Below are 24763 nucleotides of genomic sequence, written 5' to 3'. Positions count from 1 at the left end.
TGAAAGACCCTTACAGTAGAGCTGGAGCTCGCAAACCAGCTGCCCAAGGACCGAGTCCAGTCTTCATGTGGAGCTGTACTCAGCCATCACGGTGCAGTACTTAAAAAAAAAAAAGAGAGAGACAGGGAAAACTTTTAAAAATTGTCTTAGTTGCTAACATTTAAAACTCAAGTGATTTAACAAATTTTTAAAATTTATTTCTGATGTCTCTTAAAAACCAAAAAACCTCTTGGAAACCAGGGCAACCTGGCAGTCCTGACCCACACCACAGCGACTGTTCGGCTTGGAGCAGCTCCCGAGTCCCCACTGCACGCTCCCGTCTTACACCTGGGCTGCCTTCCTCCTTACCTCTGCCTATCTGGACCATCTGGGTCAGAAGCCCTGCTGGTTTGGACCCTGCCTCATCCTTCTTTAGCAGTCTATGCATTTTTCCAGACTTCCCAAGCTCTGCAAAGCTCAGTTTGAAAGTTAATGTTCTGGATCGGTGGTTCTCAAACTACAGCACTGGTTCTCAGCTCTGGAGAGACGAGAATCACCTGGGATGCTTTACAGGCGCCCAGCGTCCAGGCTGAACAGACAAATTGCATCAGACTCTCTGGGGCATGGGATCGGGCACTGAGAGTGTCGAGAGCTCCCCAGGTGATTCTAACGCCCAGCCATGGCTAACCATTATAGCCAGCATCAGCGTCACCTGGGAGGTTTGTTAAGACAGACTGCTGGGCCCACCCCCGGAATTTCTGATGCAGTTGGTCTGGAGTGGCTCCCATGACTTTGCACTTCTAATAAGATCTCAGGCACTGCTGACGCTGCAGGTCTACGGGCCACGCTTTGAGGACCACTGCTCAAGGTTGCCCCTGAGCTCCTGTATTAGTCTCCTATGGCCACTCAGTGGTCACATGGCCTTCTTCTTCCGTGTCAGTCTTCCTCTGCCTCTCTCTTATAAGGACACTTGTGACTACATTTAGGGCCCACCCAGATAATCTCCCCCTCCTAAATTTCTTAATTTAATCCCACCTGCAAAGTTCCTTTTGTCGTATACGGTAACCTTTACAGGCTCCAGGAATTAGGGTCTGGACCTCTTTGGGGGCCTTTAATCAGTTATTCTCCTACAGTTGCCTATTCCACTGGGTCAAGTGTCCCCCGAGTGCTTTCTTTAAGGACATCAGGATCAGAGGCACAGGCATGAATACTGTCGTCATTTGGATCCCTTTCCAGAGCAGACCCTGAGACAAGGATTTGGGTGCAAGTGGTGTGTTTGGGAGGTGATCCCAGTAGGGTGTTGGGAAACCAAGACAGGGAAGGGAAGGCCGTCAGTCCTGGGGGAGTTCACGAGCCGATTCCTGCTGTGGGCAGCTGGGGCTCAGATCTCCTAGGACCTCAGGGAGACAGGGGACTGGAATATTGATCCACCAGCTCCTGGGGACACGCTTCCCCAGGCAACTTCCACAACTGGGGAAGCCTTCTGGCATAGTTACAGGTGCTTGTGACAGGAGCTGGCAGCCCACGGGGCCTGGCGAGTGTGGAGGCCTATGGCAGGGAAACGGCAGCATCTGCCAGCAGCTGTGGTCCTGCTGGCCCTTGTGCAGTTGCTTGCCCACCCGCCCCTTCTGGGCAGTGGTGGTTACAGCTCAGCACTCCCCAGCTGTGATACCAGAGCTGAGGTCCAGTAGCTAAGGGAGCCCCCACTAACACTAATAAAGTTACCTTGCATAGAGCACTGCTTATTTGCTAGACTCTTTACGTACCTGACTTCTAATCTTCACAACAATTTCACAAGACATTAGTATCCCAGTTCTACCAAAGAGGGAACTACCATTCAGAGAGATGCAGTCACTTGCCTGAGGTCACATAGTGCCAGGGCCAAATTTCCAAATCAGGACTTTCTGGGTCCCAAATTATTGCAGAGGCACAACAGCCTATTGATTAGGAGTAGGACCTCTGGTGCCATGCTGCCTGGGTTCAAATCTTGTGTCTCCCTTAGCTTTGTGATGTTGGGCAGGCAAATTGCCTTCTATGTGCCTCAGTTTCCCTGCCTGTAAAACGGGGCTCAGAGTAGGGTTTCACTCACAAAGCAGTTGTGAAGATTAAGTGGGCTAATTATGAATGCAAAGAACTGTAAAAAGTGCCTGGTGTGTGATGTATAAACCTTTTCTCTCATTATGTCCAGAACCTCACGCTGTCTCTACACATGCTGGGAGGTCATGATTTCCCCTAAGGTGCATTTGTGCCAAAAGGCAAAAGTCCCAAATACAGTACAAACAGTAACTTTTTGCTTAAAATATCCAGTGGGTTAAGGCCAAAAGAGGGGCTCAGCTTTTATCCGTTTTGCATTTGTGAACCAGTCCCTAAAGCAGGGACCCATTGACCAGGGAAGGAGGCTCTTCTCGTGATGACCAGCTTTCCCAGATGGCTTTAAAAATACACCTGGCCCTATTCCATCGCCCAGCCCGGAGGATTCGACTCCATTCAAGCCCTCCCTTATGTCTCCACGGCAACCAACATAAGCACAAGCGGGAGGCAGGTGCTGGGAGCTGCGACAGCTGCAGGGGAGGCCCGGTGGCTGCTGAGGGCTTGCACCATGAACCAGCTGAGGTCTGGAAAAAGCGAGGAAAGAAAAGAAGGAACTGTGCATGGGAACTGGACAGGCTCCCCTCCTGGGCCTCCCTGCTCCTTTCCTCACGCATCCCGCCACCGCTCACCTGGTCTTCTTGGTGTCTTTCTGAGAAGCCTGGAGAGAGCACTGGAGCTTTCCTGCTGCAGCTGGTAGATTTCTCTTGGGACACCTGCTCCAGGAAGGACCTTCTGAGACCTGGCATGGGGGTCTTGGGGACCCAGACCGATGGGGGATGGGGTGATGATGGCCATCCTACCTGTGGAGGCCTACCTGCCGGACTGGGGCTCTCTTACTTTGCTGTGACTCGGGGTTTCTTCAAGTGTTTGAGGAGGTACGAGGGGCCTCTATGAGGGGCCTGCCAGGTGCATCATTATTATTGAGGGTTGAAACCAGACTGCCCTTTTTGCCCAAACTGAACTGGCTTGGTTTCTGAGATCATCCGCATTGGGGTGGACCTCACAGGGTGGCCCCCAAAAGGCCTCCAGGTCCTCTGTGGTCATCCAGAAACCAGATTCTCCGCTGCTGAGATTAGTGTTCAGGACTTAGGGGGGTTCCAAACGAGGACAACCCTTTCCCTCCTGTCCGCCTTCCTGAGAGCGGTGTCGGGCAGGTCGTGGCGGGGAAAGTCAACGGTGGGCACGAGTGTCCTGAGGGGAGGCCTTGGGGCTGGGTGGCGCTCCTCCACGCTCCGTGGCTGCCCACGAAGTGAGCACCGGGAGGCCGAAAGGCTGTCTGGACGATTCAGGCCCTGGCAGCGCTTTCCCCAGAGTGTCTGAGTAAATGATTTCTTTTCTTTTCTTCCGTATCCGAGTTGAGCGTCCAGCCCGCACTTCCTCTGCTGCGCAGTCAGGAAAGCGAAAGGGCACCCGCCTGACCGGCACGGGGCCTGCTGCTCAGCTGCTCTTGTCCAGGTCCAACTAGAAGGCGGCGGGGGGACGGTTAGCCAGCGGGCTTGGCCACCTGCCTGCTTACTAATGTTCCCTGAGAGGGAACAGTGGCGGTGCTAAGGCACTGAGGTGGAACTCGGGAAACCTGGGTTCTCTCTCTGACCTGCCACTGACTCTGGGACCCGTGTACTGTTGGACCAGCCATTTGCTGTCTGTGAGACTCAGTTTTCTCGTCTGTAAAATGAAGGGATGGACCAGATTCTAAGAATCCTTTTAGCCGTAGACTTTCTTTGACTTTGTGGCTCGCAAGTCACTTGCTAATTTGCAGAATTAGCTCCTCCACAAAGAAGGGGTCTCGGCACATGTTTCTCTTCCGAGCATTGGCACCTGAGAACTCACGATGGTGGCAGGAAAAGGCATGGGGTTCACGTTCAGACAGCTGTGGACTTGAGTGACATCTTTGTGACCCACTAGCTGAGTGATCTTGGCCAAGTGGTCTTGGTTTGATTTCTTAACACCTCAGTTTCCACCTCTGTAGAATGGGGTTAGTAAGAGTACCTGCCTCATCAGATGACAGTGTAGTAGGTACAGAGCTTTGCACTGTGCCTGGAACATAGTTAAGCTCTCAGTCACTGGTTGCAACCATTATGCCAAATGGCAGTGAGAGTGTTGAAATCCAGGCTACTTGCCTTCTCCCGGGATGATTCGTTTTTACTATAATCCCACCTGCTCTTATTCAGTGGCTGGAGAGGTTTGCTCCTGGTGCTGAAGAGTTTCAGAATTCAGAGTCTCCATCGAAAGCCTGCACTGAGCGGGAACCATCACAGTGCGTGGGCTTCGGAACCGGAGGTCTGGGCTCAGAAGCCCAGCTCCATAAGACCTTAACTGTCAGAGCCTCAGTTTTCCTCACCTGGAAAAGGGGGGCATAATAGAGGGTAATTCGAGGGGTTGTGGTGAGAATCAAAGGAGGAAGCTTGGGAGGGCACGATCTGGAAAGCACGGGCTCACACCTGGGCATGATGCCTTAGCTACCGAGTCCTGAGCTGACGGGCAAAGTCCACCCACAACGCCTCCCCGAGCTGTGAGGGAGAAAGCTGTCACCTCCCCAGACAGGGTGAGCACGCTCGGAGCCCCCAGAGCGCTGCAGCCTGAGGGCATTCCCCCCATTGGAAGTTGTGCAACCCTGTGTGGATCCAGCTGGCAGACAAGTCATTTCCCATATCCAGTTCATCCGAGTCAGGAGAACGGGACCCTCTGTCCACACGGCACCTGCCTTGTATGGAATAACAGTCTTGCGCCCTTCAAAATGGACAGCAGTGTCAGATCACCAGGCCTGCCACTGTGGGTCCTCCTGGGAAATCAGAGGCAGATTATTAAACATGAAAATTTCAAACGGAATGCCAGCAAATGGTGGCTGACTTGACAAAGATGCTCAGTTTTCTGGCCGCATAACCATCTGCTGCCACTTTGCATTTTGTTTGATTTTTTTTTCCTACATGAGGCAATAAAATCCATTTGAATGGATTCAGACCATCATCATCCTCATCATCATCATTAGCATGTTTAAATCTGTCTCTGTCTCTAAATTAATTATGACTATTACTTGATAAATGTAGCTTTTGATACACATCCCATCAATCAAATGACCAATTTTTATTGCACCTCCTACTATATACTTAACTATTATATTGAACAAGAAGATTCACAAGACAAACTAACACAAGGAGCCCACAGTCTGTTTGTGACATTAAAATAACACAAATGGATGGGACTTCCCTGGCGGTCCAGTGGTTAAGACTTTGGCGCTCTCAATGCAGGGGGCACAGTTTCGATTCCTGGTCTGGGAACTAAGATCCCACATGCCTCATGGTGTAGCCAAAAAAAAAAAAAAAAAAAAAAAACCACAGATGAAATAATAAATGAGAAGTGAAGTGGGTCACGGTAGCAGTATCTGGGGTGCACAGGTGGTTGGCATTTGAATGAACAGAGCAGTGAGGATAAGGACACAGTTGATCTGGGTTCAAGTCCCACTCCCACCGTGCATGTTACTCATGTTACCGAGTGTTGTGATAGTTGATGTTTGCAGGCTTCATAGTTTAGAGAATGTTTTTGTTTCCTGCTTTAGGTCACAGATAAAACGTCTCCTGGAAAACAAGCAAACAAACAAACTTACATCTTATACCAGAATAAATCACAAATGAATTAAGATTTAAACATAAGATATGAAAGCATAAAATTATTAGAAGAAATCTTGGGGGATTTGGGGGGTAATTTTAGTTGGGGGGGGAACCCAGAAGCCATAATAAAAGGCTTCTACAACTGATTCTACCAGATAAAAAGAAAAAATTTGTGTATGGGAAAAACAATTAAAAAAACAATGTCAAAAGACCAAAACAAACCGGGGGAAATATCTACAAGTCATATCATAAAATGATGCTTTTTAAAATATATTTAAAAAAAATTTATAACGGAAGACCAACAACCTAATGGAAAAATGGAATAAATACATATGGCTCCAAACCGTGTGAAAATATCCCAGCCTCATTCACCGTAAGAGAAATGCACATTAAAACCACACTGAAGGGGCTTCCCTGGTGGTGCAGTGGTTGAGAATCTGCCTGCCAATGCAGGGGACACGGGCTCGAGCCCTGGTCTGGGAAGATCCCACATGCCGCGGAGTGACTAGGCCCGTGAGCCACAATTGCTGAGCCTGCGCGTCTGGAGCCTGTGCTCCGCAACAAGAGAGGCCGCGATAGTGAGAGGTCCGCGCACCGCGATGAAGAGTGACCTCCACTTGCTGCAACTAGAGAAAGCCCTCGCACAGAAACGAAGACCCAACACAGCCATAAATAAATAAATAAATATTTAAAAAAAAAAAAAACCACACTGAAGTGCCATTTTTCATCCATCAGGTGGGTGAAATTCAAAAGGTCTGACATCACATGTGCTGGTGAGGGTATGTGGAAATAGATACACTCATCCTCTGCTTGTGGGACGGAATGTGAATTGATGGAGACTTTGTGGAGATGAATTAGTCATAATGTGTAAAAACTACAAATGCACACACTGTTTGATCTAGCAATTCTATTCTAGAAATTCCTCCAATGGACATGCTTAACAACATATACAAAGATGCATGCAAAAGGTTATTTTACTGTATCATTGTTTTGTGTTTTTTTTTTGAAGTGCAGTTGATTTACAATGTTGTGCCAGTCTCTGCTGTACAGCAAAGTGACTCAGTTATACACATTCAGACATTCTTTTTTCATATTATTTTCATTATGGCTTATCCCAGGATATTGAATATAGTTCCCTGTGCTATACAGTAGGACCTTGTTGTCTATCCATTCTGTATATAATAGTTTGCACCTGCTAATCCCAAACTCCCACTCCATCCCTTCCCCTCCCCCAACCCCTGGCAACCACAAGTCTGTTCTCTATGTGAGTCTGTTTCTGTTTCATAGATAAGTTCATTTGTGTTATATTTTATTTATTTATTTATTTAAAATAAATATATTTATTTATTTATTTATTTAAAATAAATAAATAAATTTATTTATTTATTTATTTATGTCTGCATTGGGTCTTCGTTGCTGCGCATGGGCTTTCTCTAGTTGCGGCAAGCGGGGGCTACTCTTCGTTGTGGTGTGCAGGCTTCTCATTGCGGTGGCTTCTCTTGTTGCAGAGCAATGGCTGTAGGTGCTTGGGCTTCAGTAGTTGTGGCTCGCAGGCTCAGTAGTTGTGGCACAAAGGCTTAGTTGCTCCATGGCATGTGGGATCTTCCCAGACCAGGGCTCGAACCCGTGTCCCCTGCACTGGCAGGCAGATTCTTAACTACTGCACCACCAGGGAAGTCTCCATTTGTGTTACATTTTAGATTCCATATATAAGTGATATCATATGGTATTTGTCTTTCTCTTTCTGACTTACTTCACTTAGTATGATAATCTCTTGTTGCATCCATGTTGCTGCAAATGGCATTATTTCATTCTTTTTTATGGCTGAGTAGTATCCCATTGTATATATGTACATCTTCTTTATCCATTCATCTGTTGATGGACGTTTAGGTTGTTTCCATGTCTTGGCTATTGTGAATAGTGCTGCTATGAACATAGGGGTGCATGTATCTCTTTGAATTATAGTTTTGTCTCGGTATATTCCCAGGAGTGGGATTGCTGGATCATATGGTAATTCTATTTTTAGTTTTCTGAGGAACCTCCATACTGTTCTCCATAGTGGCTGTACCAACTTACATTCCCACCAACAGTGTAGTAGGGTTCCCTTTTCTCCACACCCTCTCCAGCATTTGTTATTTGTAGACTTTTAAATGATGGCTATTCTGACTGGTGTGTGGTGATACCTCATTTTAGTTTTGATTTGCATTTCTCTAATAATTAGTGATGTTGAGCAGCTTTTCACGTGCTTGTTGGCCATCTGTATGTCTTCTTTGGAGAAATGTGTATTAAGGTCTTCTGCCCATTTTTCGATTGGGTTGTTTGTTTTGTTGTTGTTGTTGTTGTTGAGTTGTATCAGCTGTTTGTGTAGTTTGGAGATTAAGCACTTGTCTGTAGCATCATTTGCAAATATTTTCTCCCATTCCATAGGTTGTCTTTTCTTTTTTTTTTTTATGGCTTCCTTTGCTATACAAAAGCTTGTAAGTTTGATTAGGTCCTATTTGTTTAGTTTTGTTTTTATTTCTATTGCCTTGGGAGACTGACCTAAGAAAACATTGGCACAATTTATGTCAGAGAATGTTTTGTTTATGTCCTCTTCTAGGAGTTTTATGCTGTCATGTATTATGTTTAAGTCTTTAAGCAATTTTGAATTTATTTTTGTAGGGTGTGAGGGTGTGTTCTAACTTCATTGATTTACATGCAGCTGTCCAACTTTCCCAGCACCGCTTGTTGAAGAGACTGTCTTTTTCCCGTTTTATATTCTTGCCTCCTTTGTTGAAGATTAATTGACTGTAGGTGTGTGGGTTTACTTCTGGGCTCTCTATTCTTTTTTTTTTTTTTTTTTTTTTTTTTATAAATTTATTTATTTATTTATTTTTGGCTGTGTTGGGTTTTCGTTTCTGTGCGTGTGCTTTCTCTAGTTGCGGCGAGCAGGGGCTACTCTTCATCGCGGTGCGCGGGCTTCTCATTGTCGTGGCTTCTCTTGTTGCGGAGGACAGGCTCTAGACGCGCAGGCTCAGTAGTTGTGCCTCACGGGCCCAGTTGCTGGGCGGCATGTGGGATCTTCCCAGACCAGGGCTCGAACCCGTGTCCCCTGCATTGGCAGGCAGATTCTTAACCACTGCTCCACCAGGGAAGCCCAGGAAACTCTATTCTTTTATGTTGATCGTTATGCCTGTTTTTGTATCAATACCACACTGTTTTGATTACTGTAGCTTTGTAGTATTGTCTGAAGTCTGGGAGAGTTATGCCTCCTGCTTTGTTTTTTTTCCTCAGGATTGCTCTAGCAATTCTGGGTCTGTTATAATTCCATATAAATTTTTGGTGTATCATTGTTTATATCAGCAAATGTTTGCAAATCACCCAAATGCACATTAGTACAGGGCAGGGTGAACAAATTATGGTTCTTCCAAATGAAAGAATATTACATAGCCATAGGAGGGAATGTGTATGCATTTTATGCAGTAATACAGAATACTCTTAGAAATACTGTGAAGTATCACAGGTATAGTAATATATTACAGGTAACCATTTGAGCAAGAGAGGGAAATATTATACCTACTTATTTGCTTCTGTATGCAGAAAATATTCATGGAAGAATACACAGGAGACTAATTGATAATAAATAATTGGAACTGGGACAGGAGAGTAGGAGAGTTTTCAAGTATACGCATTTATACTTTTTGAATTTTGAATCACATGAATGTATTACCTTTTCTAAACAATTAGACAAAATCCCATATAGACATACAAAACACAGCCTCTCATCTGGAGCACAGGAGGGGATTTTTCTGTCTTTAAAAATCTGTTAGACCCAAATTAGCAAAGGGAATTGAGATCTCAGAGAATTTCCAGAATGGTAGAATCACATAATTATAGCAGTGTTTATAAGGTTCCTTTTGCCAATTTGTTCAGTCAGTAAGCTCTATTGCTCAATTGAGTTCAAGGGGGTCAACCCAAGGTCCCCCACTTTCTGGAATCCAGGGATTTCAGTGACTCATGAGACCAATGGGTAGAAGTGTTCACTGTGCCAGTGGGCAGCCACGGGCACACAGGGACCCTGCTTCCCTCTTCCCCACCTGCTGTGGACCCTCGGATAACAATTACTGGAGGTAGTGGGGCAGGGATGGAGGCTCTAGGGAAAGGGCTAAGTGAGCCACATGGTTTTGAATCACAAGTGTCCGTAGAGCTAAAATGTCACCATGGATAAATGAAGGCGTGGGAACATATCTGGTGGAAATACAGGGTCTTTCCACTCAGCCCCAGTTGTCAGCACATGTTGGAAACAGCCCACCCTTTGGGCTCAATGCAGCTGGAGGGTTTCATCTCTGACCTGTGGCCAGATCTCCCGAATAACTCTAGAAACTTGGCCTCCCCCATCAAGCCAAAGCAGAAGAGTTAATAGGACTCGCTGATTTATCCTGGCTGCCATAATCAAATTCAGAGCCAAGGCACATCCAGCCCTGAGGAGGTTTCTTGATGTTCCCTCAGCTCCTAATAACATTGCCTCCTTCTTCCTCTCCATTTACCACATGCCATTTGGTCAAATTAGAACTTGAACTCAGAAAAGCAGATGCCTTCCTTTAGATAACATCCAAAAAATTCTCTTGTGGGAGGAAGGAGAGATGGGTTTGTCTCCTTAGATCTATGCACAAAGGAGTCACTTCTGATACATGACTTACTACAAATTAATGGCCAGTGTGAGGTGACTTTCCTTCATCCTTGTGGCTTGGGCAGCCTTATCGGGGGGGTGGGGTGCAGAAGGGGATGTCCACCTCATGTCTTTCCTGAGGATTTGGTTACTTGCTCAAGGTCTCCTGATTAATGGCTACAGGCTCCTCCAGGTGACACTGGTGTCCTGGTTCTGTGTGCAGCTCCAGAGCACCCAGATATTTGCTAGCAAAGGTGTTGGATGGCCCACCCCCAATCCTAACCCTGTGGAGGTAACTTCTGGTTCTCTGTTGCCTACTTAAATTTTTTAAAGTTTATTCTTTTTTATTAGGGAAAATCCCAAACATTCAAAAAAAAGTGGAAAGAATTGTCCAGGGAACACCGGTATGCCTACTGTTATGGGCTGCCTTGCATCTCCCCCCTCCCCCAAAATGCATATATTGGAGTCCCAACCCCCATTACCTCAGCATGTGACTGTATTTGGAGATAGGCCTTTAGAGAGGTGACTAAGGTTAAGTGAGGCCATAGGGGTGGCTCTGGTCTAATCTGACTGGTGTCCTTATAAGAAGAGGAGATCTGGACACACAAAGAGACACCGGGGATGCTTGAAAAGAGCAAAGGCCATGTGAGGACACAGAGAGAAGGTAGCCATCTGCAAGCCAAGGAGAGAAGCCTTGGAAGAAACCGAACCTTCTGACACCTTTGTCTTGGACGTCTAATTTCCCAAACTGTGAAAAATGTATTTCTGTTATTTCAGCCGCCCAGGTACTTTGCTATGTCAGCCCTAGCAAACAAATACACCCAGAACATAGGTTCTGCAGTCGTTATCATTTTGCTATATTTACTCTATCCTCTGTCTGTTTATCCACCTTATTTTATTCAATGAATTTCAAAATGAGTTGCAGATCCCTTGCCCACCTTGAAGAGTAAACTATTCAACAGAGAAAGTGAATGCACACATGACTGAACCCTCTCTGCGGCCAGGATAGTCAGGGAGGTCGGATTGCATTTACCGAACAGGAAACTAGGACCCGAAGATAAGTGATCATGAGGTTTGGTTAGAAAGACATGGGACTGGGTGTTGGAAACGCCTCCAAGCCCAGCTGGCTGGGACACACCTGCGTTTTTCTGAGGTTCCCTGCTCATTCTCGCCAGCTGGTGAGGGTGTGGGGCAAGGTCACCGCTTTGTGCTGGTCACCTCCAGAAGTCTCCAGGGTCAGGCATCTGGATTCAGCTGATGTCTTCGATTCAAGACATCTGGCCAACTACCTACCGGCTGTGTGTGACCTCAGGCGTATCCTTAGATCTTGACCATCGTCTGGAGATGAGGCTGATGATACTGATATCACTGTGTGCAGTGGCTGTGGGGACCAGGGAAGGGTACCGAATGCTCACGAATGTTCCTGTGGCTGGCGCTTCACCCCCGGTTGGGGTAATGCCACCTGCTGTGACAAACAAACGCCAACATGTCAGTGACTTCGTCTAGTCAAAATTCATTTTCTGCTCGCCCGAGAGTCCAGCGGCCCTGGTTGGGGGTGGCCGGCCTCCTCACTGGCATCCAGAGATGCAGGCCCTTTCCGTCCTGGCTCCAGCATCGCCCAGGGCTGGTGTCTTCTGCATCCAGGCAGAACCATCGGTGGGAAGAGTCATGTAACCACACGCCCCAGCTACCCTCACTGCGGGGGAGCTGGGTAGCACCACCGCTTCTCAGGGATAGCTCTGGCCTGTGGGGTGGCGGGGAGCACACATTCTGGGGGAGTTCCAGCCTTCTCCTCACAGCCCCAACTCTGAGGAGGTCCTGGGCTGTAAAGTCAGCGGCTGGGGGTTAAGAGTAGAGAGAGCCAGCCGCCAGGGAAGGGCCAGGTCGGAGGGGAGCCGCCTGGCCCACAAGAGCAGGGAAAGCCGCAGGAGCGGGGAGGGCGGTCTGACCGGGAGCCATCCCCGGGGCTGGGGAAGCGGCCACCAGGAGGCCACCTTCTCCCAGGGCTGCACGAGAGTCCTGTTGAACTCTGACCCCAGTCCTAGCCGTGTGGCCTGGACCAATCTGAAATGTACAGATTTCTCCTCTGTAGATGGAGGGTAATCGTACTCTGAGGATTCAGTGCGATAATGCGTGGGATGTGCTGAGTCCGGTGTTGTCATTGTTTCATGGATTTTGCTAAACAAGGCCCAGCAAGTAAGCAGCGCAGATGCCACTCCTTCCTCTCATCTCTGGGAGGCAATACCAATAAGTCGTGACCCTCTTTCCTCAGAGTCCTTCTTAACACAATGTTCCAGGAAATCTGCACCAATCGTTGGCGTTCGCAGATGATGTGAAAACTCTTTGCCCTCCAGAGGCTAGACCGTGGGCATTTTTGTCTCTCCATCCTGGTGGCATAGCAAGGGCTTGACACATAGTACGTGTTCAATAAGTGTTTGTGGCTGAAGTGGGATCTGTTACAGGGCTCTGCTGTGGGCAAAACATTGGATCTGTGCCAAAGAAAAAGTGATTCGGATGCTTGTTGAAAGAGTAAGGGCGACCTTGATGGAGACTATTGCCGTGGGTGGCAAGACTCTCTCCAGAGGAGAGAGAGATTGGGCTCAATTCTGAATTGAACAGGAACAAGTGGGGATTTGTAGTCAAGGAGCAGGTTGAGGAGTTGGTAGATGGAAAATTACCAAGAGACCTCAAGGGTAGGGGGATCTTGCTAAAGCCACTTAACAGGATTCTCGCTGAAGGCAGGCCAGGTGATAAGATATCAGGGATGGGGGAGGTGAGGAATTTGATCAGATATCAAGGGTGAACAGATATCAAGGGTGGCGATTCTCTCTAAACTGACTTAGCAGGCTTCTTGCTAAAAACTGGACTCAGCAAGGAAGCCCAAGGTGGGGGCCTGCTTCAGAGCCTGACCAAAGTTTGGTCAAGGAGAGCGTGTCTGGCAGTGAGAAGACAGACACCAGGTCCTCCAGCCTACTTCTGGGGAGTCTGAGTCCTTGGGAAGGGTGCCGAGTTAGCCAGGCCACACAGCCTCTCTGGGCAGCAGGGGTGGGAGACACGGCCAGGGGAAGATGCAAAGCAGACTCCACTTTGGGGGGCTCAGCAGGAAACAGGCCTGCATGTGGCAGCAGTGGGGACAGGGGTGCTGGCCTGGTGCCTGGGAGGCAGTATTCCAGAAAGGTCTTCTGGCCTGGGTGATGAATCCCAGAGCTGCAAATAAGACAAAATACTGTGAATATGACACCTGCTGACAGCTGCAGGAAGGCCCCGGAAACTTTTACTATGAATTAGATTTTGCAGGCAGCTCTGCTGGGTGAGCTGGTGCTTGGGCCAACAAGAGGCTGCGTCGAGGGCAAGGACTGCTCTCCAGGGGAGAGGAGAGGAGAGTCTTAGGAGCCACCTCCCCTGGGAGAAACCGGGGCTGGAATGGGCTTAGAGCGCATCTGGTCCAACGCTCCCATTTACATTTGGGAAAACCAACACCCAACACGGATGTGAGTTCTCCAAGGTCACACCGCAAGTTACTGGCCACACAGGACTGGAGGCCAGGACTCCTGATCTCAAGCTGGCACGCTTGGCTGAGGGGCCATTAGGCAGTGAGCACACCTCCAGGCATTTGACTTAAGGAAATTCAACTGCTAGTGCCTGGAGAGACGGAGACAGAGAATGAGACCAAGTTAGAGACAGCGACACAGAGAGACAATGGGATCGAGGCAAGAAGGAGAGTCACAGAAGGAGGGAGACAGAAAGAGACATTGGTGAGCCTGAGACATTAGGTTGGGAGTAGAGACGCGGACAACTGCAGGGCTGGACAGGACCTCAGTGATCCTCTAGTCAGCCACCTTCGTTCTGAGAATCATGAAACAAAGTTATAGCTGAGTGGTTTACTTGTGTAAGCCTTTCGGGGAGAAGTTTGATGTGGAATGGTGAAAAAATAAATGCTTCAGGTGCTTAAAATGGCAAAACTTCCGTCTCTAAGGGTTTTTGAAATGAGGCTTGAAAAATTGATGAGCTGCAGGAACAGGCCCTGGCACCGGGGGATCTGGGTAAATGTGACTCTGTGCTGTCTTCCCTGATGTTTCTGCGAACAGAGGGAAATGCTCCAGAGAAGGAACAGAGCCTAACCCTCTCCTCCCTCATTCCTCCCATCATGGTACCAGCAGATATATATACTTTTTAATATTTATTTATTTATTTATTTATTTATTTAGGCTGCACTGGGTCTTAGTTGTGGCATGCGGGATCTTTTAGCCACAGCATGCGGACTTCTTAGTTGAGGCATGTGCACTCTTAGTTGCAGCATTTAGTTGTGGCATGCATGCGGTATCTAGTTCCCCAAGCAGGGCTCGAACCCGGGCCCTCTGCACTGGAAGTGTGGAGTCTTACCCACTGGACCACCAGGGAAGTTCCCCAGAAGATCTTCTCTACTTTCAAAGCATAGCTCAGATGCCACCTCCTCCAGGAAGCTTTCCCTGATTTCTCACTTGTATCCCCTGCCCCAACTGGTACCCATCATTTCTTCTTGTAAATCCCTCCAGACACCCCAGCCCCATGTTAGCCGCTTTTATTTTTCCACCTCGTACAAGTTATCTATGAAAATGTTGATAAAGGAGCCCCTATTCTGTGCTAGGAACTCCAAAAGCCTTGCTCTAGTCCTTACAACGAATGAGCTAGATGAGTTTCGCCATACCCACTCGACAGGTAAATAAGCCGAGACTCTGAGAAAGTGAGTAACTTCCTCAAGTTCAGATAGCCAGTAAGTGGCAAAAGCAGGGCTGCAGCCCAAGTTTGCCCGACTCTAGGGCCTGTACTCTTTCCACAACACTGACTGAGACGTTCCGAGGGCAGGGACTATGTCTAGTCATTGTGTCTTGCAGGCATTTGGCACTCACTCACTGTGTATTTCTGAATGAATGAAACAGCAGATGAATGAATGAATACAAGAAGTATGCTTTCTTTTGAAGGTTGTAGCTCAGTGGTTGGCAAACTACAGCCTGGGGACGAAATCCAGCTTGCCTCCTATTTTTGTAAATAAAGTTTCATTGCAACATGGCCACACGCATTCCTACCTGTGTTTATGCTGCTTTCATGCACCATGGCAGAGTTGCGTTGCAGCAGAGGCCATGAGGCCCGTAGAGCCTAAAACACGATCCGGCCCTTTCCAGAAAAAGTTTGCCAACTCCTGCTATAGCTCATGGTCCTTACTAAGCTGGTTAAAACAGCAGTGCTTACTGCTTTTATGATCTAGAATATTCTGTATGTTTGTGCGCATGCTTGTGCATTGGGTGCCTATAAAGTGTCAGACAGATTTCCACGTGTATCTGGTATATGTCACTTAATCATTTTACAGGGAAGCTTCATCTAAAAAAGTTTGCCTCATGGGCCCTTTGGAAATATATATATAAATACATATTTAAAAAATTAAGTTTAGCTTTGTTGCCAGCACTGGCGTAGATGTGGTGAAGCAACAGACCTTCCCTGGAGCCGAGGCGGGCAGACTCCCCCCAACCCCACTCCCACCGCGGCTGGGGTGACAGTGAGGATGGCCCCGTGAGGCTTGCCAGAGTGCAAAGCAGCCTGTTTAACGGGTTACCCTCCGTTTCCCCTCTGCTGCAGGGGCATCAGTATCCTGGGCTCCAGCCCCACCTCCTCCCCTGGGCTCTCCCTGGGGAACTCTTCCTCTCCCAAGCCACCCCCAGTGCATCCTCCTGAGAGACCAGAGCTCCGCCTCCCGTTCCTGCTCCCAGGAGCTCAGGACTGGCCTCCGGACCCCTGGCATCTGGGGCAGAAGCGACACCAAAGCAGGGATTGGCCGACTCCCACCCCAAATGCCCAACAGGCCAGGCGCTGGGAGCGCTGGGGGCGTGACAAATCTCAGCCAGCCTCCAGCGGGTGTCCCCCGGCCAGTCCGCCGGGGCCTTGCCCATGATGACGGGCCCATCCCTCAGCCTCACTCATCTGCTCACCATTTCAGGACTGCTCTGTTACTCAGCTTGCTGCTTGGGTGAGTTGTGTGAGTGTGTGTGTGTGTGTGTGTGTGTGTGTGTGTGTTGTTTTGGAAAAAAGACTCTTGGAAAGCAAACTTGTTCTGGAGGTTTCAGCAGCCTTTAAATTTTAAACTCCTCCGCCGGTGTTGGAATTGCAACGTAAAGGGGTTTGACATTGGAATTGATGGGGATCTTGGCGCACGTGTGTGTGTGTGTGTGTGTGTGTGTTTGTGTGTGTGTGACCTTGAGTGGCAGGCTGGCAGCTGCTGCTCCCTTGGCTTTGAAGTAGTATGGTGTTCTGTGGTCCGGGGCCACCCTGGCACCGGGTGGCCAAGACACTCTCCATCTTCCTCCAGGCTGGCTGGCAGCCCCAGGCTGGGTCATGCAGCTCACTGTCATCCCAGGGGCAAATGTCTTCTCTGTAGGCTGTGTCCTCACCTGCCCCCCAAGGCCTGCTCAGTCAAATCGCAGCTCAGTCAAATCGCAAGACAGCAAACTCCTAACAGGGTCTTTCAGAGGAGTTCAAATACCTTCAAGCTCTAGGATCAGAATATTTTTCTCAAGGTGTATGTGGTATGAGTGGGGCTGGTGTGAGGAAAGTTGTAAGGTGCAGCCTTCTCTGGAATCTGTGAATCGGGGAAAACCAGGCGAACTGCTGCTGGTCAGGGTGAGAACTTGGCTGTAGCTGAGCCATCTGACTCACGGTCAGAACCCTTAGTGATGCCACGAGCGTGTGCCCTCACCTCTCCTCTCCTCGGGCTCTTGCGAGCGCAAGTTCCAACAGGCAGGGGAGGCCCAGAGCGGAGGGGGTGGAAGTAACGAGCCCTAGCAGCTGTGGAGCAGTTAGTGCGTGGCTGCACCTGTAATTTTCCCAACCTGCAAAGGCAGGATGTATGTGTCACGTCTTTCCTTTGCTGCCTTCTAATGACACATTTGCTTGATTTGAGGGGTTGCTGCTTGATGCAAAAAAAGGGGGCAGAAACAGAAAAGGCTGTCTCTAGTGCCCTACTGATGGGCTGGTCTGGTGAGTGAGAGACCCAGAGGGACACAGTGGTGATCCTGGGGTCATATGTGTAAAAAAAGGACTTTGGAGGTGGTTTGGGCCAAATTCCTTGCGGTGCAGATGGGGAGCCTCAGGTTGAAGAAGGGAGTCGCGCCGGGTCCCATGGTCACTTGCACCTGGACTCACACTTTGATCCAAGTGCCTATGTTTCCAAGAGCAGGTCGGAGTGAATCACTTTCCAAGGATATGCACCAGACTCAAGTGCGTAGTTTGTCCAAAGGGCAGAAACAGCATCAACAACAGCAAAAATAAGAAAACCCAAATGTTTGCCGAAAGCCTGCATTACCCTCAGCATTGTTTCTACCTGTGATGTGGCACTGCAGCGGCCACGCACAAGATGGCTTTGGTGTCTGTAAGTCAGGGCAGGCAGTCCCGAAATTCCATGGGGGCTGGCATTTCCAAGGCAGCTGCCTGGGGCTGAGCCACGTGGGGCACCCAGGTTTCTGCAGGCGCCGTGTACACACACACACACACACACACACACAGGATTGTTTCCATTACAACAGAGCCTCTGGGGCTTTCCAGGCTGGACCCGGGCTCAGACACAATTCCACGGAGGCAGCCTAGTCCGGGGAGACCCGCAGGCCACTCAGATGACACCAAAATAGACATGTGAAGGCCTGTTTTAGTGATTGGGAGGAAGAGGCGAGGGGAAGCTGTTCCCAAACACGTCCACCTGATGGAAATATTCTGAGCTGGAATGAGCTGGAAATAAACTAGACGGTGCTAAAAACAAACCTCTCCAGGGAGCTGGGGGCAGGCAGAAATAGATGGTCCTCACCTGCTGAAAATGAAGTGGGGGGAGGGGGAGGGGACAGAGGGAGGGGGAGGGGTTGACAATGCAGTAGCCTCAGCAGGGGAAGCAACTGATAGTGTGTCTTCCCTAAGGGAGCTCCAGCCTCCAGGAGGGAGTGAAGGAGGGACGGCTCTAAGGAGCCAGTGTCTTTCATCAGTGGAGGCTGCAGAGGGTGAGGACTGCAGGAAGCACTGGGGCCCTATATGGTCTGGAAAGAGGAGTGATAAGCAGTGCGCCTTCGGCACGCGGACCTGCCGCCCCCCAGGTGCCCCCAGCTGGGAGAGGCCGTGAGGAGAACCACAGCTCAGCCCTCGCTGAGGCCCAACCGAGGCGAAGGAGAGGCTGCAGCTGGGGCCGGGGAAGGGCTCTGGAGAGCTGCCCGCCTGCCCCAGGCCATCCGCAGCAGCTTACACTCTAGGAGAGAAACCTGGAGAAACGGGGAGAGGAGTGCCATTGCTGCTGACGTCAAGTCTTGTAACAGCACGGCGACCCGGCTGCCTGCCCTCCGGCTCGGCCGCGGCTCCTCTTGTTGGACACAGACAACCTCACAGAACGACAGCCGACAGGGCCACTCTGTGACCGTGATGGATCAAGGTAAAAGCAAGGCTACTCTGTCACCATGCCAGACACGGACACAACAAGACTATGCCCCAGCCAGCAGGCCCTCTGTCCTTGCTCACGTGGGAAACGGTGCTGCTGCTTTATGCCCACAGCTCCTGTCTCCTCTTCTTCTGGATGAGAATTAAGATGTAGCCACAGGACTTCCCTGGTGGTCCAGTGGTTAAGAATCTGCCTGCCGATGCAGGGGACACGGGTTCGAGCCCTGGTCCGGGAAGATCCCACATGCCGCGGAGCAACTAAGCCCGTGAGCCACAACTACTGAGCCTGTGCTCTAGAGCCCACGAGCCACAACTGCTGAGCCTGCGTGCCACACCTACTGAAGCCCGCACGCCTAGAACCTGTGCTCCGCAACAAGAGAAGCCACCGCAATGAGAAGCCCGCGCACCGCAACGAAGAGTAGCCCCAGCTCGCCGCAACTAGAGAAAACCCAGGCGCAGCAACGAAGACCCAACACAGCCAAACAAACAAATAAATAAATAAATTTATTTATTTTTTAAAAAAAAGATGCAGTCATAGACTAACCCTCATGTCCTGACAGCAGCCAGTCCAGAGCGAGGCCAGACTTGTCTTCCCCATAAGCTCCTCCCAGCATCACGTAGCGAAAGCCCAACTCCTAGAATAAATCCTTTCTCATCGCCTCTTACCAAGATGCCGACGGGTCCCCTAGTGCGCATCCTCCCTCATGGCGATGAGGCACTTTCTATCTCAGGTGGTTGTTCCAGGAACCCCTGGCCTTCTTCTTAGCTCCCGATCTTTATTTCCACACACATGCAGTCATAGTGTCCAGATCAACAGGAAGGACACTGGAACCAGAGTTCAAATCCTGGCTCTGTTGCTTACTAGTTGTATGGCACTGGGCAAGTTGCTTCACCTCTTTGCCTCAGCTACTGGATCTGTAAAATGGGGATGATGATCATGGTAATAATAGTACTTAACTCTCAGGGTTGCTCTGAGGAGTAGGTGAATTTATATGTGTGAAGCATTTAAATGGTGCCTGGCATGTAGTAAATTTTAAAAATTAATTCAGCAAACATTTTCGGAATATCCAGTGTATGCCAGGTGCTGTGCTAGACCCTATGGATCAAAACTGACGCCCATCCTCACAGAGAGCACAAGGAAACACCCCACGGATAAGAGCTAACATGGGGTAAACCCGGAGAAGCCATAGCAGGATCCCTCCGTCTTGGCCTGGGAATCGAGGAAAGCTTATTGGTGGAGGGTGAACCTGACAGTTCTTGCTGTAGAGTAAGAGTCTCCAGGACGGGGCTGGGTGCGGGAGGGCAGAGTGGGCCCTGAGCAGAGGGCGCGGCAGCTGCCTACAGGCAGGGGCACATTTAGGCACCGCTCTGCCCCCACAAGGCCTAGTCCAGTGCCTGGCAAAGCACAAGCACAGATGAACAAATGTCTCACACTAAAGCTGGAAGCTTTCCTCACAAACCAGTGCCTTCTCTGACTATTCCATCTTAGACTCTGACCACTGTTGCCCCAGGCGCCCTGCAACATCAAAATCACCCTGATCCTTCCTCCTCTTTCACCCCTGCAGTGCACTGACCCCCCAGTTTCTTTCTCCCCAGGATGTTTGTGTGGCCCCTTCCTTCCGGCCCTCACTGCTTGCATGCCAGCGCAGGCCCTGACAGGATATCTCCACACCCGACCTGCAGCCTGCTCGCTGCCTGCCGTTCTCTGAGCTCTCCTTGCCCACCTTGCCCCCACACCGTCTTTCCCAGCACCGTGTTGATCCTATTACTCCTTCACTCAGCATCTTCTGTGGCTCCCTACTACATTTTTTTTTTTTAATTTATGTTAACCCTCTTATCTATCTATTTATTTTTGGTTGCATTGGTCTTCGTTGCTGTGCGTGGGCTTTCTCTAGTTGCGGCGAGCGGGGGCTACTCTTGGTTGCGGTGCGTGGGCTTCTCATTGTGGTGCTTCTCTTGTTGCGGAGCACGGGCTCTAGGCGCACAGGCTTCAGTAGTTGTGGCATGCAGGCTCAGCAGTTGTGGCTCGCGGGCTCTAGAGAGCAGGCTCAGTAGTTGTGGCGCACAGGCTCAGTAGTTGTGGTGCACGGGCTTAGTTGCTCCACGGCATGTGGGATCTTCCCGGACCAGGGCTTGAACCTGTGTCCCCTGCATTGGCAGGTGGATTCTTAACCACTGCGCCACAAGGGAAGCCCCCCTACTACATTTTGAATAAAGCCCAAACCCTTTGGTGGGGGATCCAAAACTGCACAATCAAGCCCCAAACTAACTTTCCAGCCTTCCTCACCTACGCTTTTCTTTGCAGAACCTCCTCTCCCATTAGACCTACACCTTAAAACTTCTTGCTTCTGTGCTCTATTTAACTAATTTAGAGGGTCTGCCTGCCCTTGCCCCCTTCCCGAGAACCTTCTCCCATAGCCTCAGTGGAGCTGGCAACACACTGAGATTCTGCTGAAGATTGGGCCTGGTCCCGGGCGGGTCTGCACAGACACCCCAGTGACCCCAGTGACCTGTCACTTGGCTGGAAAAAATGTGTAGGGCCATCAGAGTCCCCGTCATGGATATTTGAAACAAGAGCCACAAAGGGATGTTCCAGGCAAAATAGATGCTGGAGGTAAAAGATTTGAGGTGAGACTGGGTCAGCCATCGTGCAGTGATGGGGGGAGTAAAGATGCAAAAAAAGACAGGTGGGTCAGCCTGTGGCAGTTAGTGCCCATCTTGCTGTCATAAAATAAAGGCAGAGCCACCTGAGTGAGGATGACACCAGTAAGCAGAGCCAAGAGGTCAGGAGAGACGATTCCTGCTGATGTCATTGAATTCCAGGTACAGCCCTGCCAGAAGCCATCTGCCTGAGGGCTTCTTAGTTACGGCCAGCAAGATGGCAGAGTAGAAGGACGTGAGCTCACCCCTTCTTACAAAAACACCGAAATCATAACTGAACAACCATTGACAAAAAAACCGCTGGAACCTACCAAAAAAGATACCCTACATCCAAAGACAAAGAAGAAGCCACAACAAGATGGTAGGAGGGGTGCAATTGCAATAAAATCAAATCCCATACCCGCTGGGTGGGCGACCCACAAACTGGAAAACAATTATACCACAGCAGTTCTCCCACAGGAGTGAAAGTCCTGAGCCCCACGTCAGGCTTCCCAGCCTGGGGGTCTGGCAATGGGAGGAGGAGCCCCCAGAGAATCTGGCTTTGAAGGCCAATGGGATTTGATTGCAGGACTTCCACAGGACTGGGGGAAACGGAAACTCCACTCTTGGAGGGTGCACACAAAGTCACATGGGCACCGGGACCCAGGGGAAAAAGCAGTGACCTCATAAGAGACTGAGACAGACCTACCTGCTAGTATTGGAGGGTCTCCTGTGGAGGCAGGGGGCAGCTGTGGCTCACTGTGGGGACAAAGACACTGGAAGCAGCAGTTCTGGCATGTACTCATTGGCGTGAACCCTCCTGGAGGCTGCCATTTCCTCCCCAAGACCTAGCCCCACCCAACAGCCTATAGGCCCCAGTGCTGGGATGCCTCAGGTCAGACAACCAACAGGGTGAGAACACAGCCCCACCCATCAGCCGACAGGCTGCTTAAAGTCTTCCTGAGCACAGCCCTGCCCACCAGAGGGACAAGACCCAGCTCCACCCACCAGTGGGCAAGAACCAGCCCCTCGCATCAGGAAGCCTGCACAAGCCTCTTGGATAGCCTCGTCCACCAGCGGGCAGACAGCAGAAGCAAGAAGAACTACAGTCCGTGAGCCTGCAGAGCAGAAACCACAATCACAAAAAGTCAGACATAATGAAACAGCAGAGGAATATGTCCCAGATGAAGGAAGAAGATAAAACCCCAGAAGAACAAATAAGTAAGTGGAGATAGGCAATCTGCCAGAGCAAGAATTCAGAGTAACGATAGTGAAGATGATCCAAGATCTCAGAAAAAGAACGGAGGCACAGATTGAGAAGATGCAAGAAATGTTTAACAAAGACCTAGGAGAACTAAAGAACAAACAAACAGAGATGAACAATACAATAACTGAAATGAAAAACACACTAAGAGGAATCAATAGCAGAGTAACTGAGGCAGAAGAACGGATAAGTGAGCTGCAAGACAGAATGGTGGAATTCACTGCCACAGTACAGAATAAAGGGAAAAAGAATGAAAAGAAATGAAGACAGTCTAAGAGACCTCTGGGACAACATTAAATGCACCAACATTTGCATTATAGGGGTCCCAGAAGGAGAAGAGAGAGAGAAAAGACCTGAGAAAATATTTGAAGAGTAATAGCTGAAAACTTCCCTAACATGGGACAGGAAACAGTCACCCAAGTCCAGGAAGCACAGAGAGTCCCAGGCAGGATAAACCCAAGGAGGAACATGCCAAGACACATAGTAGTCAAACTGACAAAAATTAAAGACCAAGAAAAAATATTAAAAGCAATAAGGGAAAAGCAACAAATAACATACAAGGGAACTCCCATAAGGTTATCAGCTCATTTCTCAGCAGAAGCTCTGCAGGCCAGAAGGGAGGGGCACGATATATTTAAAGTGATGAAAGGCTAGGACCTACAACCAAGAATTCTCTCCTCAGCAAGGCTCTCATTCAGATTCGACGGAGAAATCAAAAGATTTACAGACAAGCAAAAGCTAAGAGAATTCACCACCACCAAATCAGCTTTGCACCAAATGAACTTCTCTAAGCGGAAAAGAAAAGGCCATGACTAGAAACAAGAAAAATTACAAATGGAAAAGCTCACCAGTAAAGGCAAAAATAAAGTAAAAACAGGAAATCATCTGTGCATAAATATGCTATCAAAACCAACAATCGTGAGAAGGGAGAGTACAAGTGCAGGATACTGGAAATGCATTTGAAATTAAAAGACCAGCAACTTAAAACAATCTTGTTTATATACAGACTGCTATATCAAAACCTCATGGTAGGGCTTCCCTGGTGGCGCAGTGGTTGAGAATCTGCCTGCCAATGCAGGGGACACGGGTTCGAGCCCTGGTCTGGGAAGATCCCACATGCCGCGGAGCAAGTGGGCCCGTGAGCCACAACTACTGAGCCTGCGCGTCTGGAGCCTGTGCTCCGCAACAAGAGAGGCCGCGATAGTGAGAGGTCCATGCACGGCGATGAAGAGTGGCCCCCGCTCGCCGCAACTAGAGAAAGCCCTCGCACAGAAACGAAGACCCAACACAGCCAAAAATAAATAAATAAGTAAATAAATTTATAAAAAAAAAAAAAAAAACCTCATGGTAACTGCAAACCAAAAATCTACAATAGATACGCACACAAAAAGGAAAAAGGAATCCAAACACAACACTAAAGTTAGTCTCAAATCACAAGAGAAGAGAACAAAAGAGGAAGGGAAGGAAAAGGACCTGCAAAAACAAATCCAAGAAAATGGCAATAGGAACATACATATTGATAATTACCTTAAATGTAAATGGATTATATGCTCCAACCAAAAGACATAGATAGGCTAGGTGAATGGATACAAAAACAAGACCTGTATATATGCTGTCTACAAGAGACCCACTTCAGATCTAGGGACACATACAGACAGAAAGTGAGGGGATGGAAAAAAGTATTCCATACAAATGGAAGCCAAAAGAAAGCTAGAATAGCAATACTCATATCAGACAAAATAGACTTTAAAATAAAGACAGTTACGAGAGACAAAGAAGGACACTGCATAATGATCAATGGATCAATCCAAGAAGAAGATATAACAATTCTAAATATATATGCATCCAACACAGGAGCACCCCAATATATAAGGCAAATGCTAACAGCCATAAAATGAGAAATCAATAGTAACACAATAATAGTGGGGGACTTTAACACCCCACTTGCATCAATGGACAGATCATCCAGGCAGAAGATCAATAAGGAAACATAGGCCTTAAATGACACATTAGACCAGCTGGACTTGATTGATATTTATTGAGCCCTCTACCCAAAAGCCGCAGAATACACATTCTTCTCAAGTGCACATG

The 24763-nt window shown here is 48.9% G+C and overlaps 1 protein-coding gene across 3 annotated transcripts in view; it reads left to right on the top strand.

Moving 5' to 3' along the window:
• Positions 1-24763, top strand: part of COLQ (collagen like tail subunit of asymmetric acetylcholinesterase) — a 67261-nt gene that overhangs the window by 5788 nt on the left and 36710 nt on the right. The window contains exon 1 of one of the 3 annotated variants that reach the window (XM_059921937.1): positions 16246-16327. The exons of the other annotated variants lie outside the window; for them this stretch is intronic. Within the exon in view, the coding sequence (XP_059777920.1) occupies positions 16249-16327 (79 nt within the window). The 5' untranslated portion in view covers positions 16246-16248. Of the gene's footprint in view, positions 1-16245; positions 16328-24763 lie in introns of those variants that run through there. 3 annotated transcript variants of the gene reach the window in all.

This window comes from Balaenoptera ricei, chromosome 4 (genome assembly GCF_028023285.1).
Source record: "Balaenoptera ricei isolate mBalRic1 chromosome 4, mBalRic1.hap2, whole genome shotgun sequence".
In the NCBI taxonomy this organism is placed as follows: Eukaryota; Metazoa; Chordata; class Mammalia; order Artiodactyla; family Balaenopteridae; genus Balaenoptera; species Balaenoptera ricei.
Note: the sequence above shows the minus strand (reverse complement) of the source record. Positions and strands in the feature narration are given on the sequence as shown.